Source organism: Rhipicephalus microplus, chromosome 1 (genome assembly GCF_043290135.1).
Source record: "Rhipicephalus microplus isolate Deutch F79 chromosome 1, USDA_Rmic, whole genome shotgun sequence".
In the NCBI taxonomy this organism is placed as follows: Eukaryota; Metazoa; Arthropoda; class Arachnida; order Ixodida; family Ixodidae; genus Rhipicephalus; species Rhipicephalus microplus.
In genome coordinates, this window is record NC_134700.1 from 95373888 (window position 1) to 95393023 (window position 19136).

The 19136-nt window shown below is 46.3% G+C and overlaps 1 protein-coding gene across 2 annotated transcripts in view; it reads right to left on the bottom strand.

Annotated features, from left to right (window-relative positions):
- Positions 1-1527: 1527 nt before the first annotated feature.
- The window catches only part of LOC142768501 (juvenile hormone acid O-methyltransferase-like), a 30459-nt gene continuing 12850 nt past the window's right edge, over positions 1528-19136 (bottom strand). Inside the window, exon 5 of one of the 2 annotated variants that reach the window (XM_075870504.1) lies at positions 1528-2174. In XM_075870504.1, coding sequence (XP_075726619.1) covers positions 1939-2174 — 236 coding nt within the window. In that variant the 3' untranslated portion in view covers positions 1528-1938. The remainder of the gene's footprint in view (positions 2175-19136) is intronic. The other variant, XM_075870499.1, reaches the window with a different exon arrangement.

Below are 19136 nucleotides of genomic sequence, written 5' to 3' on the forward strand. Positions count from 1 at the left end.
AATAAAAAAAAAAAAAGAAGGTAAAGCATTTCAAACGGAAAACTCGGAAGGTCGGCCGCTTGGCAGATCCGTATTTGAATTCGCAGAGCATGTCAAACAATTCGTCAGGAGCTGCAAATTCTAATGTGGAACTTATCATTGTTTGCACAGTGGGGTAATTGAAAATACTGCTGTTATAGAAAGAACAGAGCTAACGTAAACTGTGTAGGATTTATTTGGTGTTGAATGGTTTACATAATTCTCTCTTTCTTTAGCGTGGGCCTTTGTGCTTATACAGCTCCAAGCAAGTAATTTCGTGATGAAAAAATGCACGGTTTTTTTCCCGTAATCGGCCCCAAATCTCAATTTTGTGCTCCAGAAGCCAAATTCTGCCCCGAGGAGTGCTCCCAATCCTAGTCCAGCTGTTGTATCTTTGCTCTTAGGTGTTGAAGCTAAATTTGCGTTTTAACGCCACAGGGTTAAAGAGCTTGTTTCGCAAAAATTGCGGCACCGGCGTCGGCGTCATTGGTTGTGAGCAAAAATTATCAATTTATACGTGACCAAAAATTGAGAACGATGCAATCGATGAATAAATAAATGTAAAAAACAAGCCTGGAGGGGCGTGGGGTTCAAACCAGGGTTGTTTTGGGATCGATCCCAGGTCGTCTGCGCGGCAAGCGGATGTTCAAGAACACGCCTACGCTTCTGCTTGCGAAAACAGTGAAAACAACTTTCTCTGTTTGAAAATGCAGCGAAAGTGGCTTTCATTCCTCACAAACACACGCTCTCTCCATACTTGTTTCACAATGTAACAAGAAATATTGCAGTAGTAATGCCTGGTGCGAGCGTCCACTGCCGATGGGCGTCGAATAAGTGATTATCATAATGGCTCTGTGGTTGAAAGCTGGTACCCCACAACAGAAGGCAGACACGCTACTGCGCCTATTCTCTTTTAGGCCACAAAGTAGGTGCATAGCAAATTAAAAAAGGTGTCATGCACTAAGTGAAGTACGCATTAGGTACATGATGTCAGTATCGGGTTGAACTCATAACGCCGAAGTTTTACGGCCCCCTTATTTTTGGTTCCACGCAAGGTGTCTCAAAATAGTTTCCAACACCAACGATTCCCCTAAAGTTTAATAACTGAGAGACACAGCGATCACATAAGAGTGTTTTATTTTGCTTCATTTGTCGTATTTTATATATAAATGAATTCCTTTCGTAAGTGATGCCACCTTAGGCAAACACTTCCATGAAGGTTAAAGCAGTTGTAGCAGTACAGCATTTTCGTTTATCTTTTACGTTAAAGCGCACCGCACCAACTCAACATGTCTGATGAAAAAGACCGTATGCAATACATTTCTTTCTTAGAAGAAATGTTAGACGTTCTTAGAATTCTTAGAACTGACGAGGACAATCACTCATGTTAATCGAGCACTTCTTTATTTCAGCCAGTGTCAATTATCTTACTCAAGGTACAAGTGTGCAGCACTTGTTACAACTATGCCAAAGCACCTAAGAAAGTTAATTCAAAGTTTGCCTGAAATAGCACTATTTGAAGCTTCTCTGAAATAGCACTTAAAATCTAAATTCGATGTTAGAAAAGTTCTTTTTGTTTTAAAAGATCTAGAACATATCACATGAGCGTATTTCTCACGTTGATTTTTGAACAGTTCGTTTCAGAATAATTACGAATGGCCAAACGGTTTATGTGACGTGCGCTTTGCAGCTATAGTAGACATGACTGCGGAAATAAAAAAGGAATTCCTCCATCAAATTTATGAGCATTTAATCTCTAGGATAAATTTTGGAATGTACGTATCAGCAGTTTGGAACTTCGATTTGCGGAGTCTTATAACCAGCATCACGCACGCGAATGAACACCGTTTGCGAAGTATTTTCTACTATACATCTCATATCTTATATAGACCAATGCGGCCTGAAGGAACGGGAGTTGTCCTAAACGCCGCGTCGGCGTCGCCTAAATAAGCTCGCCGACACTGAGTCCAGAACAATGGCGGGCGATTTGGCCGGGTCGACCTCAGCCAAGGCCATGAACGTGGTGTACGAGAAGGTCAACTCGTCGCCATTTCGTGGCAGCGCCCTCGCCGCAGCGTGCGCACTATCACGCACAAACTCTTCTCGCTGCTCCGGAGGCACTCGATGCAACACGGGGGAAGTGCCCCTGATCAGATCTGCGCGCAAAGAAGAACGTTAGGTCATACCGGTGGTCTGACTTCAGTAACTATATAAAAGCTATCGGCCCTTACGAGGTCAGAATAAATACAAGTTTCTCTCACATGGATCTCCGACTGAGCGAGAGAATGATGATATATGATGTTTTTGGCGCAAGGGCCATTTCATGGTCAAAGAGCGCCAGTTCATGGGACAAAGAATGTGGACAATGATTGTGATTAGCGGCTGTATAAGGGCCATAAAATTCCTCGCAACAAGGCGGGTAAAAACATACAAGTAATAAAATCATGACCATGCCGTGAAAGGTGTGTGTGGTGTGAATAGGTGACAAAAGTTGGTGATAATGAAAAACGATGGTGGGCATGTCTGGCATTAGCACAAGTGCCTCACTCGTTCGTACTCTTGCGTCCAAGGGCCGCGAGGCAAGTGCTTTCTTGTGTAGCCACCGCAGCAAAAACCTCTCTGGCGAGGTTGTGCTACGGAATGCCCGGGTATATGATATGAAAACTATGAAGGGCTTATAAAAACGCTAACAATGATTTATGACTAAAAAGCGGTTCCCTACCGACGAACAATGCAGGGTGTAAAGGTATATGTTGTCGGTAGGGTAATGGAAAATGTTGTTTTCTTAGGGTTTCTAAGTGTTGGCACTGGATTAACGTGTGAAGGACTGATAATGCTTCACCACATCTGTCGCACAATGGTGGATCGCCACCGGACAAAAGATATGTGTGTGTCGTGTATGTGTGTCCTATCCTAAGTCTCGTTAGTATTAACTCTGTATGACGTGATTTCGATACGGGCAGCCAATGACCAAGGTATGGTTTAATAACGTGTAGTTTGTTTTGTGTGTGTGTATTCCACTTGCTCTGCCAGTATACCTTGAGGTTTCGTTTGAGAGACGGCTTAAGATCAAGGGCCGGGATTGATATGGGTGTAGTGGCAGTGCTTTTGTGAACGGATGCAGCGAGCTGATCCGCCCTCACGTTGCCTTGAATCTCACGGTGCCCTGGCACCCAGCACACTACAACATGTTGTTTGAGTGTGTAGAGTGTGCACAAAATGGAGTAAAGTCAGACAAGGACCGAGTTTTTTTCTTTTTTAAGACTGTGCAGAGCCGTTACCACACTAAGGGAGTCTGTATAAATTACTGATTTTGTATTTGTAATTGTTTGATGTGTTTAGCCGCCACAAGTATCGCATAGGCTTCCGCTGTGAAGATACTTGTGCCTGGATGTAGAGGGCCAGCATCCGAAAAGGATGGGCCGACAGCAGCGTAGGACGCAGAAGAGTTAGACTTGGAGGCATCTGTAAAAAACTCAGGACGTGTGTATTTGTGTTGAAGTTCGAGGAAGTATGTTCGAATATGGGCAATAGGCGCATGCTTTGTAACTTCTAGAAAAGACACATCACAGTCTATAGTCTGCCAGTGCCACGTTGGCGGGTATGCTACAGGAGCCATAACTGTGTTCAAGTGAGACTCCAGTTTCCTCAGCTAGACCCTTCAGGCGAACTGAGAAGGGCTGCCTCATCGAAGGCCTGTTTTGAAGCAGAATTGAGCTCGACAAATCATTATTAGTAGAGTATGAGGGGTGCTTCTTGTCTGCTTTCACCTTAAGGAAACAAACAAAGGACATGTAAGTTCTCTGCAGATGAAGCGACCACTCATTTTACTCAACGTAAAAGCTTTCTACGGCGCTGGTGCGAAAAGCACCCGTAGAAAGGCGGATGCCCAAATGGTGCATGGGACCAGCATCTTCAAAGCACTTTGAGTTGCAGACTGATAAACAACGGCCCCCTAATCTAAGCGGGTGCGAATGAGGCTTCGATACAGATTCATGAGGCATTGCCTTTCACTACCCCAAGTAGTACGTGACAATACTTTTATAACATTCATGGTTTTTAAACATTTTGTTTTCAAATACTTGATGTGCGGTACCAAGGTCAACTTGTTGTCCAAGATTAATCCTAAGACCTTATGCTGCGTATTACCAGACAGACGTTGACCGTTCAGTTCAATGTCGGGTTCTGAGTGCATGCCTCTCTTTCGAGAGAACAAGACACACGTGCTTTTTCTAGGTTAAGTCAAAATCTGTTTTCATCTGCCCATTTGGAGACCTTGTTTAAACCCAGCTGAACCTGCCGCTCACACTTTGCCAAGTTGCATGACTTGAAGCCAAGCTGAACGTCGTCGACATATGTACAATTGAACATATTGCTGGGGATGGACAAGTGCAAGGAATTCATTTTGATAATAAAAAGTGTGCAACTAAGTACACCACCTTGTGTCACGCCTGTTTCCTGGACAAATGTTTTGGAGAGAACACTGCCCACACGGACACGGAATTTCCGGTTTGACAGGTAACTTTCGATTATGTGAAACATTCTTCCGCGCACGCCAAGGTGAGACCGGTCTCTTAGAATTCCAAAACGCCATGTTGTATCATAAGCCTTTTCGATATCGAGGAACACAGAGAGAAAATATTGTTTATGGACGAAGGCGTCTCTGATCTGTGCCTCGATACGAACAAGGTGGTCTGTGGTGGATCTAGTTTCCCGAAACCCGCACTGAAATGGGTCGAGCAAATTGTTTGTTTCAAGAATATGTACAAGTCGGCAGTTTATCAATTTTTCGAAGACTTTGCACAAGCAGCTTGTAAGTGCAACAGGCCTATAACTTGAAGCTATGAAGAGTCCTTGCCCTCTTTCAAAATGGGAATAATAATAGCCTGTTTCTAGGAGATAGGGATAGTGCCAGAAAACCAGATAGCATTGTACAAACAGAGTAGGGTTTTTCGTGTTTCTGCTGGTAGGTTTTTTAACATTTCATACACCACACGGTCAGAACCTGGGGCAGAAGTACTGCACGAATTTAGAGATGTTCGGAGCTCAGCTAGACTGGAAGCTTGGTTATATGCCTCGTATGTAGCGGTTTTGTGTTCGAGTTTCTGCTTTTCTATTCTTGTTCTGTATTTTTGGAAAGTGTCAATATAGTGGGACGAGCTGGATACCCGTTCAAAGTATGCCCCGAGGAAGTTTGCCTGATCTTCCAAGGTATCACCCTGAGTGTTTACGAGTGGGAGTGAGTGTACTTTTCTTCCTGCTACCCTACGAACCATGTTCCAGACTTTGGCCTCTTGTGTATATGAATTTATCCCTAATAAAAACTTGTGCCAACTTTCTCTTCTGGCCTGCCGACGGGTTCTTCTGCCTCGAGTTTTTGTTTTCTTGAAGCTATCAACGTTTTCCGCCGTCGGCGAGTTCCGCAGCAACCTCCATGCCCTGTTCTGTTCCTTTCGCGCATTCTGACACTCAGTGTTCCATCACGGGACGTGTCGTTTGCCGGACAGTCCAGACGTTTGTGGAATGCACTTGGCTGCTGCGTAAGTAAGAAAGGCCGTGAAGTACTGCACAGCTTCATCTATGCCTAATCCGCATATGTCAGTCCAATTTAAGTGAGTAAGTTTTTGAAATTATTCTCAGTCGGCTTTGTTTACCAGCCATTTGGGAACATGTGGAGGGCATTCACATATTATTGGTGTACTCAAAACTAAAGGAAAACGGTCCCTTCCGTATGGATTTTTTATGACTTTTCACTGAAGCAATGGTACAAGTGAAGGAGATGCGATACTGAGGTCTATGGAACAGTAAGTTATTATAGTATGTTGCCTCTTTCCTATTCAACAGACAAGCACCTGATGAAATGAGGAATTGTACAATGAGACGACCTCGTGCATCACAGCGAGAGTCACCCCACAGACCATTAAGTGCGTTCAGGTCCCCAAGGACCAGATAAGGTTCAGGTAGTTCGTCTATTAAAGACTGGAATTGAAGTTTTTCAAGACTGTGGTGCGGAGGTATGTACAAAGAGCCGGCAGTGACAAGTTTGTTTAGAATAACTGCTCGGACAGCCACCGCCTCGAGGGAAGTTTTAAGGGGTAATTGTGTGCATGCTATCCCTTGACTAACTATAACCGTTACACCACCGGATCGTGGCATGGCATCATCTCTTTCCTTTCAGAAGATTACGTACTTACGTAAAAAGTTTGTGTTTGTTCGTTTTAAGTGTGTCTCTTGTACACACAGCACTCGTGGATTGTATTCATGGAGGAGTTCTTGTAAGTCATCAAGGTTTCGAAGAAGGCCTCGGATGTTCCACTGTAATATTTCTGTCTGCATATTAAAAGAAGAGATGCTGCTGAGTGTACAGAGAGTGTCCTGTGTTAGAGTGAGCTTGTTAGGTGGCAGGACGGTCGTCCGGCCCAGTTATTGGTTTTTTCTTTTTCTTGGCGCGCTCGAAGGAGGCGCGGCCACTCTTTCGGTACCAAGGGTACCGTTGTATCTATTGCCTCCTCAGAGGCACTGGATGCCCGAACATGCGAGCTGGTGGTTCGGATTTTAGGCCTCGCCTGGTGAGGTGAGGCCTTAAGACCAGAGGACCCTGGAGTCTCCGGCCTCAATTTGCTTGGAGGCGGAGTAGACTGAACTACTGCCACCTTGGGGGCAGGCGCCACCGCCGACGGCTCGCTCTGCGCTGGCCGAAGGGGTGGCAAAGGCTGGTGCGGTGTTGCCCCCTGACGCGCCGCATCAGCATATGTTGCGCCGTAAAATGACGACACTCTTCGTCTTGTTTCTTTGAATGTGATGTTTTCTTTTACTTTAAGAGTGATTATTTCTTTTTCTTTCTTCAGTTAGGACACGAACGCGAATACGCGGCGTGTTCCCCGTCACAATTCACGCAGTGAGGCATAGTAACACAGTTGTCAGATGTGTGGCCGTGGCTACCACATCTTGCACAAGTTTCCTGACCCTGGCAGTTCTGCGAGCCATGACCAAATCGTTGACATTTATAACACCGTCTTGGATTGGTAATGTAGGGACGGACAGAGAGTTTGATGTAGCCTGTGTCTATAGATGAAGGCAGTGTGCTAGATGAAAAAGTGAGTATTAAATGTTTCGTAGGTATTTCTTTGTTGTCGCGTCTGATGACGATTCGTTTCACATCCGTGACATTTTGCTCTTTCCACCCTTCAAGCAGTTCCTGTTCAGACATTTCAAGAAGGTCTGCTTCTGAAACAACTCCGCGTGAGGTGTTCATTGATCTATGAGGTGAAACAGATACTGGTATATTACCAAATGCTACGAGACTGCCAAGTTTTTCAAAGTGGTGTTTTTCAGGCAGCTCTAGGAGAAGGTCTCCGCTAGCCATCTTTGCAACCTTGTATCCTGGGGCCAAAGAGCTCAGTTAGAGATTTAGCAACAAGAAATGGAGATATGGCTCTGGCTTGTTTTGCTGGCTTTTCGCTGTGCACTACATGGAATTTCGGAAAGCATTGTCTGGGTTGGCTGAAAATTGATATTTCATCGGTGCGTCCCCTCTTAAGCGGAAGACGATCTAGGAGATGGGGAAATGCAGGTGTTCCCATTGTAGTGTACTTTTTTTTCGGCAGCAATGGCGACCACCCACCATGGAGTCCAACCAGGGGACGCTGAAGCACTTAATAGCATAAGGCTGCAGACGCCAGCCGTACATTGCCATTATAACCAAATATAACTACTCAAGGTTGAGTAATTACACAAGGTTAACCCTTGCCGCCAGGAAAAATCGGAAGTAAATGAAAGAGAGAAGAAGACAGGATAGGTTTAAAGACGAGAATAGACTAACTAAGATGTAGGGAGAGAGGGATAGGAAAAGGTGACTGCCGATTTCCCCTGGGTGGCTCAGCCCAGGGGTGCCGTCTACGTGAAGCCGGGGCCAAAGGCGTGTGTTCCCACTGCCGGGGGGCCTTAAAGGTCCAATCACCCAGCATTGGCTCAACCCCCAGGATCCCCTTTTCCCTGAACACGGCAAAGCCACGCACGGCTAGGCGTGGGAGGGAGCCGAAACTCCCCCGTTAGCTCGGGTCCATGGTGTCGCTCACACCAAACGCCTACTTGCGCAGGCGCCCCTGCGGGGGACTCAGCGAGGGAAAACTTGCAGGCATGCCCCATCTAAATGTATCAGCTAGCACATTTGACGTATTTTAGGCAATTGCACGTGCCCATACACACACATATTTAAGGGTGTCTTTTGAAATTCAAGGCACTTTTCCGCTGCTTCCAGTATTCGCAATTCGGGAAGCATAATTTTTCATGTAGGAGCGATGAAATTTCAGTCATTATTATGCATAGTGTTAACAAAGTCAGCAAAAATGACCTTACGATTACAAGTGACATGACTCAGCAAGGCTCTCTTACACACCCAAATGTTAGGTGCACCACTGGCTACATCGGCCTCAGGTCACGGCACTCAAGCGAGCGAATACATATTTCATCATCCGATAATACACATTCTCAGATGATGATGATGTTTGATGTTTTATGGCGCAAGGGCCATTTCACGGCCAAAGAGCGCCAGTTCATCTTACTAGAATTATGGACAATGATTGTGATAAGCGGCTGTATAAGGGTCATAAAATTCCTCGCAGTAAGGCGGGTAAAAACATACAAGTAATAAAATCATGACCATGCGGTGAAAGGTGTGTGTGATGTGAATAGATGACAAAAGTTGGTGCTAATAAAAGACGATGGTGCATATGTATGGCATTAGCACAAGTGCCTCACTCGTTCATACCCTTGCGTCCAAGGGCCGTGAGGCATGTGCTTTCTTGTGTAGCCACCGCAGCAAAAACCTCTCTGGAGAGGTCATGCTACGGTATGCCCGGGTATATGACATGAAAGCTATGAATTTCTTTTAAGAACGCTAACAATGATATATAACTAAAAAGCGGTTCCCTACCGACAAACATTGCAGGGTGTAAAGGTATATGTTGTCGGTAGGGTAATGGAAAGTGTTGTTTTCTTACAGTGTCCAATTGTTTGCACTCAATTAAAATGTGAAGGACTGTCAATGCTTCACCACATCTGTCACACAATGGTGGATCGCCACCGGACAAAAGGTGTGTGTGTGTCGTGTATGTGTGTCCTATCCTGAGTCTCGTTAGTATCACCTCTGTATAACGCGATTTCGATACGGGCGGCCAATGACCAAGGTGTGGCTTAATAACGTGTAGTTTGTTTTGTGTGTGTGTATCCCACTTGCTCTGCCAGTATACTCTGAGGTTTCGTTTGAGGGATGGTTTAAGATCGAGGGCCGGGATTGATATGGGTGTAGGGGCAGTGCTTTTGTGCACGGATGCAGCGAGCTGATCCGCCCTCACGTTGCCTTGAATCTCACGGTGCCCTGGCACCCAGCACACTACAACATGTTGTTTGAGTGTGTAAAGTGTGCATAAAATAGAGTAAAGTGAGACAAGGACTGGGTTTTTTTGTTTTTTAAGACTGTGCATAGCCGATACCACACTTAGAGAGTCTGTATAAATTACTGCTTTTTGTATTTGTAATTGTTTGATGTGTTTAGCTGCCACAAGTATCGCGTACGCTTCCGCTGTGAAGATACTTGTGCGTGGATGTAGTGGACCAGCATCCGAAAAGGATGGGCCTACAGCAGCGTAGGACACAGAGGAGTTAGTCTTGGAGGCATCTGTGAAGAACTCAGGACATGTGTATTTGTGTTGAAGTTCCAAAAAGTATGTTCGGATATGGGCAACAGGTGCATGTTTTGTAACTTCTAGGAAAGACACATCGCAGTCTATAGTCTGCCATTGCCACGGTGGCGGATATGCTACAGGAGCCATTAAACTGTGTTCTAGTGAGATTCCAGTTTCCTCAGCTAGACTCTTCAGGCGAATAGAGAAGGGCTGCCTCATCGAAGGCCTGTTTTGAAACAAAATTGAGCTCGACAAATCATTAATAGTAGAGTATGAGGGGTGCTTCTTGTCTGCTTTCACCTTAAGGTAATAAACAAAGGACATGTAAGTTCTCTGCAGATGAAGCGACCACTCATTTGACTCAACATAAAGGCTTTCTACGGGGCTGGTGCGAAAAGCACCCGTAGAAAGGCGGATGCCCAAATGGTGCACGGGGTCCAGCATCTTCAAAGCACTTTGAGTCGCAGACTGATAAACAACAGCCCCATAATCTAAGCGGGTGCGAATGAGGCTTCTATATAGGTTCATGAGACATTGCCTGTCACTACCCCACCTAGTACGTGACAACACTTTTAAAACATTCATGGCTTTTAAACATTTTGTTTTTAGATACTTGATGTGCGGTACGAAGGTCAACTTGTTGTCCAAGATTAATCCTAGGAATTTATGCTCCGTATTAACAGACAGACGCTGACCGTTCAGTTCAATGTCGGGTTCCGAGTGCATGCCTCTCTTTCTGGAGAACAGGACACACGTGCTTTTTTGTGGGTTCAGTCGGAATCCGTTTTCCTCTGCCCATTTTGAGAGCTTGTTTAAACCTAACTGAACCTGCCGCTCACACATTGCCAGATTGCAAGACCTAAAGCCAAGCTGGACGTCATCCACATATGTACAATAAAACATATTGCGAGGGATGGTGAAGCGCAAGGAATTCATTTTTATGAGAAAAAGTGTGCAGCTAAGTACACCACCTTGTGGAACGCCTGTTTCCTGGACAAATGTTTGAGAATGAACCGTGCCCACTCGGACACGGAATGTCCGGTTTGACAGGTAACTTTTGATTATGTGAAACATTCTTCCGCGCACGCCAAGGTTGGATAGGTCTCTTAGAATTCCAAAACGCCATGTTGTATCATAAGCCTTTTCGATATCGAGGAACACGGAGAGAAAATATTGTTTATGGACGAAGGCGTCTCTGATCTGTGCCTCGATACGAACAAGGTGGTCTGTCGTGGATCTACTCTCTCGAAAACCGCACTGAAATGGGTCGAGCAAATTGTTTGTTTCAAGAAAGTGTACAAGTCGGCAGTTTATCATTTTTCGAAGACTTTGCACAAGCAGCTTGTAAGTGCAATAGGCCTATAACTCGAAGCTAAAGAAGGGTCCCTGCCCTCTTTCAAAATGGGAATAACAATAGCCTCTTTCCAGGAGGTAGGAATAGTGCCAGAAGACCAAATAGCATTGTACAAACAAAGTAAGGTTTTTCGGGTTTCGTTTGGTAGGTTCTTTAACATTTCATACATCACACGGTCAGAACCTGGGGCAGAAGTACTGCAGGAGTTCAGAGATGTTCGGAGCTCAGCAAGACTGAAAGCTTGGTTATATCCCTCGTATCTAGTGGATTTGTGTTCAAGTTTCTGCTTTTCGATTCTTGTTCTGTATTTTTGGAAAGTGTCAGTATAGTGGGACGAGCTGGATACCTGTTCGAAGTGTGCACCGAGGAAGTTTGCCTGATCTTCCAAGGTATCACCCTGAGTGTTTACGAGTGGAAGTGTGTGTACTTGTTTTCCTGCTATCCTATGGACCATGTCCCAGACTTTAGCCTCCTGTGTGTATGAATTAACCCCTGATAAAAACTTCTGCCAGCTTTCTCTTCTGGCCTGCCGACGCGTTCTCCTGCCTTGAGACTTTATTTTCTTGAAGGTTTCAAGATTTTCGGCTGTCGGCGAGTTCCGAAGCAGCCTCCAAGCTCTGTTTTGCTGTTTGCGCGCGTTTCGGCATTCAGAGTTCCACCATGGCACACGTCGTTTTCCAGGGTGTCCATTTGTTTGTGGGATGCATTTTGTTGCAGCATCGATCAAAAACGCTGTGAAGTAGTTCACCGCAACATCAATGTTCAAAGTACGGATGTCATTCCAACCTAGACTAGCAATAGTATAAAACTGTTCCCAGTCGGCTCTGTTTATGAGCCACTTGGGAACACGTGATGGACACTCAGTTACTGTCGTGCTCAAAACTACGGGGAAGTGGTCACTTCCGTACGGATTACTGACGACTTTCCACTGGAGTAGAGGCACAAGAGATGGAGATACTATGCGCAGGTCTATGGAGGAGTAGGTGTTATTGGCGAGATTATAATAGGTTGGTTCTTTTCGGTTTAGGAGACACGCGCTCGACGAGAGAAGGAACTGTTCGATCAGTCGACCTCGCGCGTCATACCGAGAGTCTCCCCATAGCCTGCTATGCCCATTAAAGTCTCCAAGGAGAACATAAGGTTCCGGAAGTTCATCAATTAAAGAGTGTAAATCACGTTTTTGTAGCTGATAACTAGGAGGAATGTAAATCGTGCAGATTGTGATCAGTTTATCAAAAAGAACCGCTCGAACAGCCACTGCCTCAAGGGATGTTTGGAGTTGTATGTGTGTGCATGCAATTTCTTGATTCACTATGATGGCAACACCTCCGGATGATGTCACGGCATCATCACGGTCCTTTCGAAAAATAACGTATTTGCGAAGAAAATTTGTGTGTTTTGAATTAAGGTGTGTTTCTTGTACACACAGCACTTTTGGTGAGTGTTCGTGTAGGAGTTCTTGGATGTCGTCAAGGTTTCTGAGAAGGCCCCTGACGTTCCACTGTATAATTTGAGTGTTCATGGTGAATGTAAAATAATGCTGTGTGTACGAAAAACAAGTGGCTGTTTAGACGGGGAGTTTGAGTTCACTTAACAGGGCCATCACCAGGCCCTGTTATTTGCTTTTTTGTTTTCTTGGCGCGCTCCAAGGAGCCACGCCGCTCTTTCGGCACCAAGGGTGCCGACGTATCCATTGCCTCCTCGGAGGCACTGGATGCCCGCACGTGCGGGCTGTTAGTTTGGATTTTGGGCCTCGCCTGGTGAGGGGAGGCCTTGAGACCCGAAGACTCTGGAGTCTCCGGTCTCTGTTCGAGAGTAGGCGGTGTAGCCTGGGCTACAGCCGCCTTGGGGGCAGGTGCCACAGCCGACGGCTCGCTCTGCGCGGGCCGAAGGGGTGGCGAGGGCTGGTGCGGCGGTGCCCCCTGACGCGCCGCATCAGCGTATGTAGGTCCATAGAATGGAGCGACTCTTCGCCGTGCTTCCTTAAACGTAATGTTCTCCTTCACCTTCAATGTTATTATTTCTTTTTCTTTTTTCCAGTATGTGCAGGAGCGTGAATATGCGGCATGGTTTCCTTCGCAGTTCACACAGTGTGCCGGTTCTTTGCAGTTCTCGGACACGTGGCCTAGGACTCCACATTGTGCACAAGTCTGGCGACCACGACAGGTCTTAGAGCCATGGCCATACTTCTGGCATTGGAAGCAACGACGAGGATTTGGTATATACGGCCTGATAGATGTTTTCGTGTACCCTGTTTGAATGGAATCTGGTAGTTTACTGGATGCAAACGTGAGTATCAAGTGTTTCGTTGGAATTTCCTTATTATCTCTTCTGATGACGATTCTCTGTACATTATTGACATTTTGGCTCTTCCACCCTTCCAAAAGTTCAGTCTCGGTGAGCTCAAGTAAGTCTGCATCAGATACCACTCCGCGAGTGGTGTTCATGGATCGGTGTGGTGTTATGGTGATCGGTACGTCACCAAACGTTGAGAGGCTGTTTAGCTTTACATATTGTGCTTTGTCCCGAATTTCTAGAAGAAGGTCTCCGCTCGCCATTTTGGTTACTTTGTATCCAGCCCCGAGAGTTTCCGTAAGACACCTGGCAACTACGAAAGGAGATACGGTCCTGGCTTGCTTTCCGGTTTTTTCACAGTGAATGACGTGGAAGTGGGGAAAAGTTTCTATTGGCTGGTTGAAGAGATTTATGTCGTCGGTGCGTACCCGCTTTAGGCCGGTACGATCACATAGTAGAGGAAATGCGCCTTGCATGCCGGTCTTATTTTTGTTCAGCAGCGTTGGCGGCCACCCACCACGGAGCCCAACAAGGGGACGCTGCAAGTTTACAGGTGCTGAAAGCTTGCAGACGTCAGCCGTACAACACTGCCATAACCCAATGCGCCTAGACCAATGTAGGCTATTTGCACAGGGTTTTCCCTTGCCGCCAGGAAAATTGGAAGTATACAGAAGAGAGTAGAAGACAGGAAAGATGTAAAGTGAGAACAAAAGACGAAGATGTAGGGAGAGAGAAATAGGAAAAGGCGACTGCCGATTTCCCCTGGGTGGGTCAGCCCAGGGGTGCCGTCTACGTGAAGCCGGGGCCAAAGGGGTGTGTTGCCTCTTCCGGGGGGCCTTAAAGGTCCAATCACCCAGCGTCGGCTCAACCCCCAGGATCCCCTTTTCCCCGGACACGGCAAAGCCACGCACGGCTAGGCGTGGGAGGGAGTAGAAACTCCCCGTTAGCTCGGGTCCGTGGTGTCGTTACACACCAAACGCCTACTTGCGCAGGCGCCCCTGCGGGGTACACATTCTCAGAAAAAGCCGTTTTATTTTCTTTTCTGTAAAGTCAACCTGGACGAAAAGCCTGCTACAAAAAAACAAAACAGTAAATATATAAAGGTTTTTTTTACATTTAACATGCCCCTCCTCTCTGTAATGTGAAAACCCTGAGGGTATAATAAACAAATAAAGGTCCAAGACGCTTTCTTTCAACATAGGCAGTAATTATCAAAACTCGAATATTGCCTTGCGTTAAATAACTGAACACACTTAAGCGATCACTACTACTGTGAATAGCATTCAATCACTTTCAACTTGCTTGCTTTCTGTTTCTTTTGCACTTTCGAACATCGTCTTAATAGCGCAAAACACGTGGCACATTTCATTTTTACCGGAAAATACACAAAACGTGCTCCGCTGAGAGCCTTCACCAAAGTTCAGCAGCGTAGGTATTCACACTGCAATGAAGTAGCTCTAACAGCTAGCAGGCGCAAGAAATAAATGACCATCGAGCAGAAAGAGAGGTCGCTGCGGTCGCCGAGGTGAATGGACGCTCTTCACGTCGGCTCCGTTCTCATAGAATGATTTCGCAGCGAATACAGCCAGGCACCGCTCGCATTTACATACCATCTTATTCTTCTCGTCACCGAGAATCCGAAGAGACCATATTCAAAGGTGGGTGATCATTTTTCGAGATTTTACGACCGAAAACCAGCCCCATCAAGCAGCGTCTACTATTTCTACGACCGGCGCTCCGCGTCGACTGGGGCGGCCTCACGATAACCAGGCCTCGGCGTTCGCGTCATACAGGCCGTAATCATCAATAATGGAGGTATCGCAGCAGAATGAAGACGCCACCCAACGGGAAGACGAAGACGTCCCCCAACGGGGAGACGAAGACGTCACCCAACGGGAAGATGACACAGGTGATGGGTGGACAGAAGTTCGAAACAGAAAACGTGCGAAGAAAGGTAGCCAGGAACGCCGGGGTAGTCCTAGCTCTACACGAACGCGGAGAACACGCGGTGCAAATATGATATCCCTGATAACCAGTGCCAGCAAAATGCCAAGACTGCCGACAGGTGACTACAAGATAATTAAAAGGCCAAGAGGAGGACTGCAGCTATCCAAACTCAGCTTAATGGCGCTAGACAAAGCTGTGTATGAAGAATCCGAGACTCCTTATGAAGAAAAAGAGACGGACACGATTTGTTCGAGTAATTTCAAGAACATCAGGGTCATTAGCACCCCAAACCAAGACCATGCAGACAAATACCAAGGTATCAAGCACATCAAAGCCAACGACAAGTTGTACGAGGCGGGAGCATACGAGACGGCCCCAGAACTGACTGCCAAAGATGTAATCAAAGGAGTTCCCTTGAAAGAAACCCCACTGGACATAACCGCAGCAATTATTACTGCCCGAACTCCTACGGCGATCACAGCCAATCGTCTTGGCAACACCACGACAGTGATATTACTTTTTGACGGCAGCAGAGTTTCGACGCACGTCAAGTACAGAGGAGGGCTCACACGCTGTTCACTATACAGAAAACAAGTTGACTTTTGCAAACAGTGCAACAGACTTGGGCACATGAGCGACGTGTGTTGAAGGCCAAACGACAAGCTATGAGCGGGTTGTGGAACGTCTGATCTGAGCGAGGACCACCACTGTCAGCCACGATGCCAGCTGTGCGGCAAGGATCATACCACGGCCCACAAACTCTGCCAGGCCAAGTTCAAGACACCCTACATCGTAAAGCAATGCCAGTGGTTCCGACAACTTCAAGAGACGCACGAGAACTACCCCCCTGCCACCAAGCCAACCGAACGAGGGCAACGCCTGGATCCAGATCGAGATTCTAGTCCTGCACAACGCCACGCTGCCACACATCCCAGTCTCCGGGACCGAGAAGGCGCACTCTGTTCCGTTCCAGATCCCGGTCTAAGCCAAGGGTTGGCAATGGCCATCAAGGGAACCCGGCTTTCATGGTGAGCTGTACAGACGTGGCTAAAAGGATGCGCCCTTAGCCTTCGCGGCAGACTGCGCATAACGTCATGGATATAGCCGAGCTGAAAAAAGAAAACGCTGGGTTTGAGGATTGATATCACAGCTTACTCGGGAAATTCAAAGTTCTAAAAACACCACAGATAGAAGATCAAGTAAAAGGCGTTCCGCGGCCCAAGAGCGCCTCGGAGAAATGCCAGATAACCGAATGGACGAGTACAATACCCTGCCACCTCTCAAAACAAAAGCTCAGGTGTCTAATGACAACACTACGGCACCAACCTCGAACATTAATCAAACATTGTCTGAAATACAGAAAGCAGTTAAGGAACAGGCAGAGGCAGCAAACAACCTCTCGCTTGCAATATTTGTGATCATGGATAGACTAGATAAGCTGTAAGCTAACGTAGCCAATGTCAACCCTACGACATCTCCAGTACTTCCAGCTGCCAACTTTCCGATGAGCACTGAAGGCAATTCACACTTATCTCAGGGCACCACATCAGCGGCTATATGAACTAATGTCATGAGGCCTGCCTCGTTTCACCCTCCTCCCTCTTCGTTAGCCAATCCAAAATGGGTAAGCCCAGAAAAATGTACTTAATTATTTGGCAGTGGAATTGCAGGAGCTATGAGGGGAAGAGAGCTGTCCTGCAACAACACCTTAGAGACAGAACCAAACCGGATGTTCTAATTTTGCAGGAAACAATGGTTTAGCTAAGCTACCGGGATATCAAGCAATCGGCCCCACGACAGGGGATATTAGAACACTAACCACTCTTGTAAAGAAGGGACTCGTACCAATCTGCCATGACATCCGCATCACATAAATATAGCATATATTCGTACAGCTTGCCCCTACAAGAAAAAAGAAAAAAAATCTCGAGCATACTTATTCTGAATTTGTACAGCAATCCTACACATACGACAACGCTTCCTTCTTCTCTTTAAGAAGGCCGTAGAAATAGCGGGACCCAATCCACTCATCATAGGTGGAGACTTTAACGCTCCACACAGTGCTTGGGGATACGGATACACAAGAGCCAAAGAAAAAACGTAATGACAAGATATTCAAGAAATAGCTTCACTCTTATCACCGACCCTAACTCCCCTACACGTATGGGAACTGGGCTTGCAAGAGACACCACTCTAGACTTAACGTTAGTTCGTAACGCGGGGACCGCTAAATGGAAAAACACATTCGATGATATGGGGAGTGGTAATCTAATATTTGAAATCAGGATAGAAACCGTGGCTGCCGCAGAAATTCAGAGACAGAATAGATGGACCGACTGGAATAAGTTTCGGAAAGTCAGAAATGCGAAAAAACAAGACCCTATCAGCAATAGTGAAGATTGGATCAAACATGTCAGTAACGACGTCAGCGAGGCAACGCGAACTATCACTTCAAGCCACCCCTAGAGCAGGTTGATAGCCGTCTCGCACACATGTGGGATGCCAAGCAATCACTGCAGAATAGATAGTGGGGACAGAGGCACAACGGGCCCTTGCGCAAGCGCATAGCCAAGCTGAACAAACAGATCAAAGAACATTGTAAGCAGCTAATCAAACAGCAATGGGACCAAGTTTGTAGTAGTCTCGACGGCCAAATGAATGCTGGCTAGACATGGCGCATGCTCATAACACCAAGTCAGCACACAAGCAAACCTTGCGTAAACTTGTGCACCAGTATAACGGTAGTGAGGAGGACGTTATCGCTGAGGCTAGCAACACGTACATTCCCGCCACGCCCGTCATAGACCATATACCGGGGGCGCGAACGAGCTCTTAGATGAGGAGTTTACCGTGACTGAAATCAGGGCGGCGCTACAGAAGCTAAACAGCAAATCTGCACCGGGACCAGACGGGACCATCAACAAAACACTACGGAACCTTGACAACAATGCCATAGAGAACATCACGCAATATATTAACGAGTGCTGATTCGAGGGCACTATTCCGAAACAGTGAAAAAAAAGCTAAAATTATCCTCATCCCCAAGCCGGGAAACCCTCGGATTTATCAAATTTACGCCGCATATCACTAACTTTCTGTGCTGGGAAGCTCATGGAACAAGCTTTCCTAAACAGAGTCAACACCTATCTTGAGAAAAACGAAATCTACCCGGATTCTATGTTGGGGTATTGCCATGCTGCAAATTTGCCATGCTGCAAATTAAGCAGCAGATTCTGGACAACAAAACAAGAGCTACCCAGCGAACTTAGAACTAGACGTTACAAAAGCCTTCGACGAAGCATCGCATACGGCAATATTACATCAGATCTGCCAATTAAGCTTAGGATCAAAAGCGTATAACTATGTCGAGGACTTCCCAACAGACAGAACGGCATCCATCGTAATGGGAGAACTTAGATCTGAGGAAAGGCTTATGGGCAGTGCTGGTACCCCGCAACGTTCGGTCATATCGCCACTGCTCTTTAATCTCATAATGATAGGACTCTCGGTGCGGCTTAACTCAATATACGTAATACATCATTCGATATATGCAGATGATATCACCATCTGAACGTGTGAAGGTAGTGACGCAGAGATACAGCAGAGGCTACAGGAGGCCGTCACCACTATTGAGGAGTATCTTGAAGGTACTGGCCTCGAGTACTCGCCAGATAATTCTGAACGCCTCCTCTTTTGCCACACGTTTAAAGGCAGACCACGCAATGGATACAAACGGGACCGTGCTTACGAATAGATCCAAATTCACACAAAAAACGGCAGGACTATTCATATAGTGCAACAAATCAGAGTCCTTGGACTCATAATCAAGTCTAAGG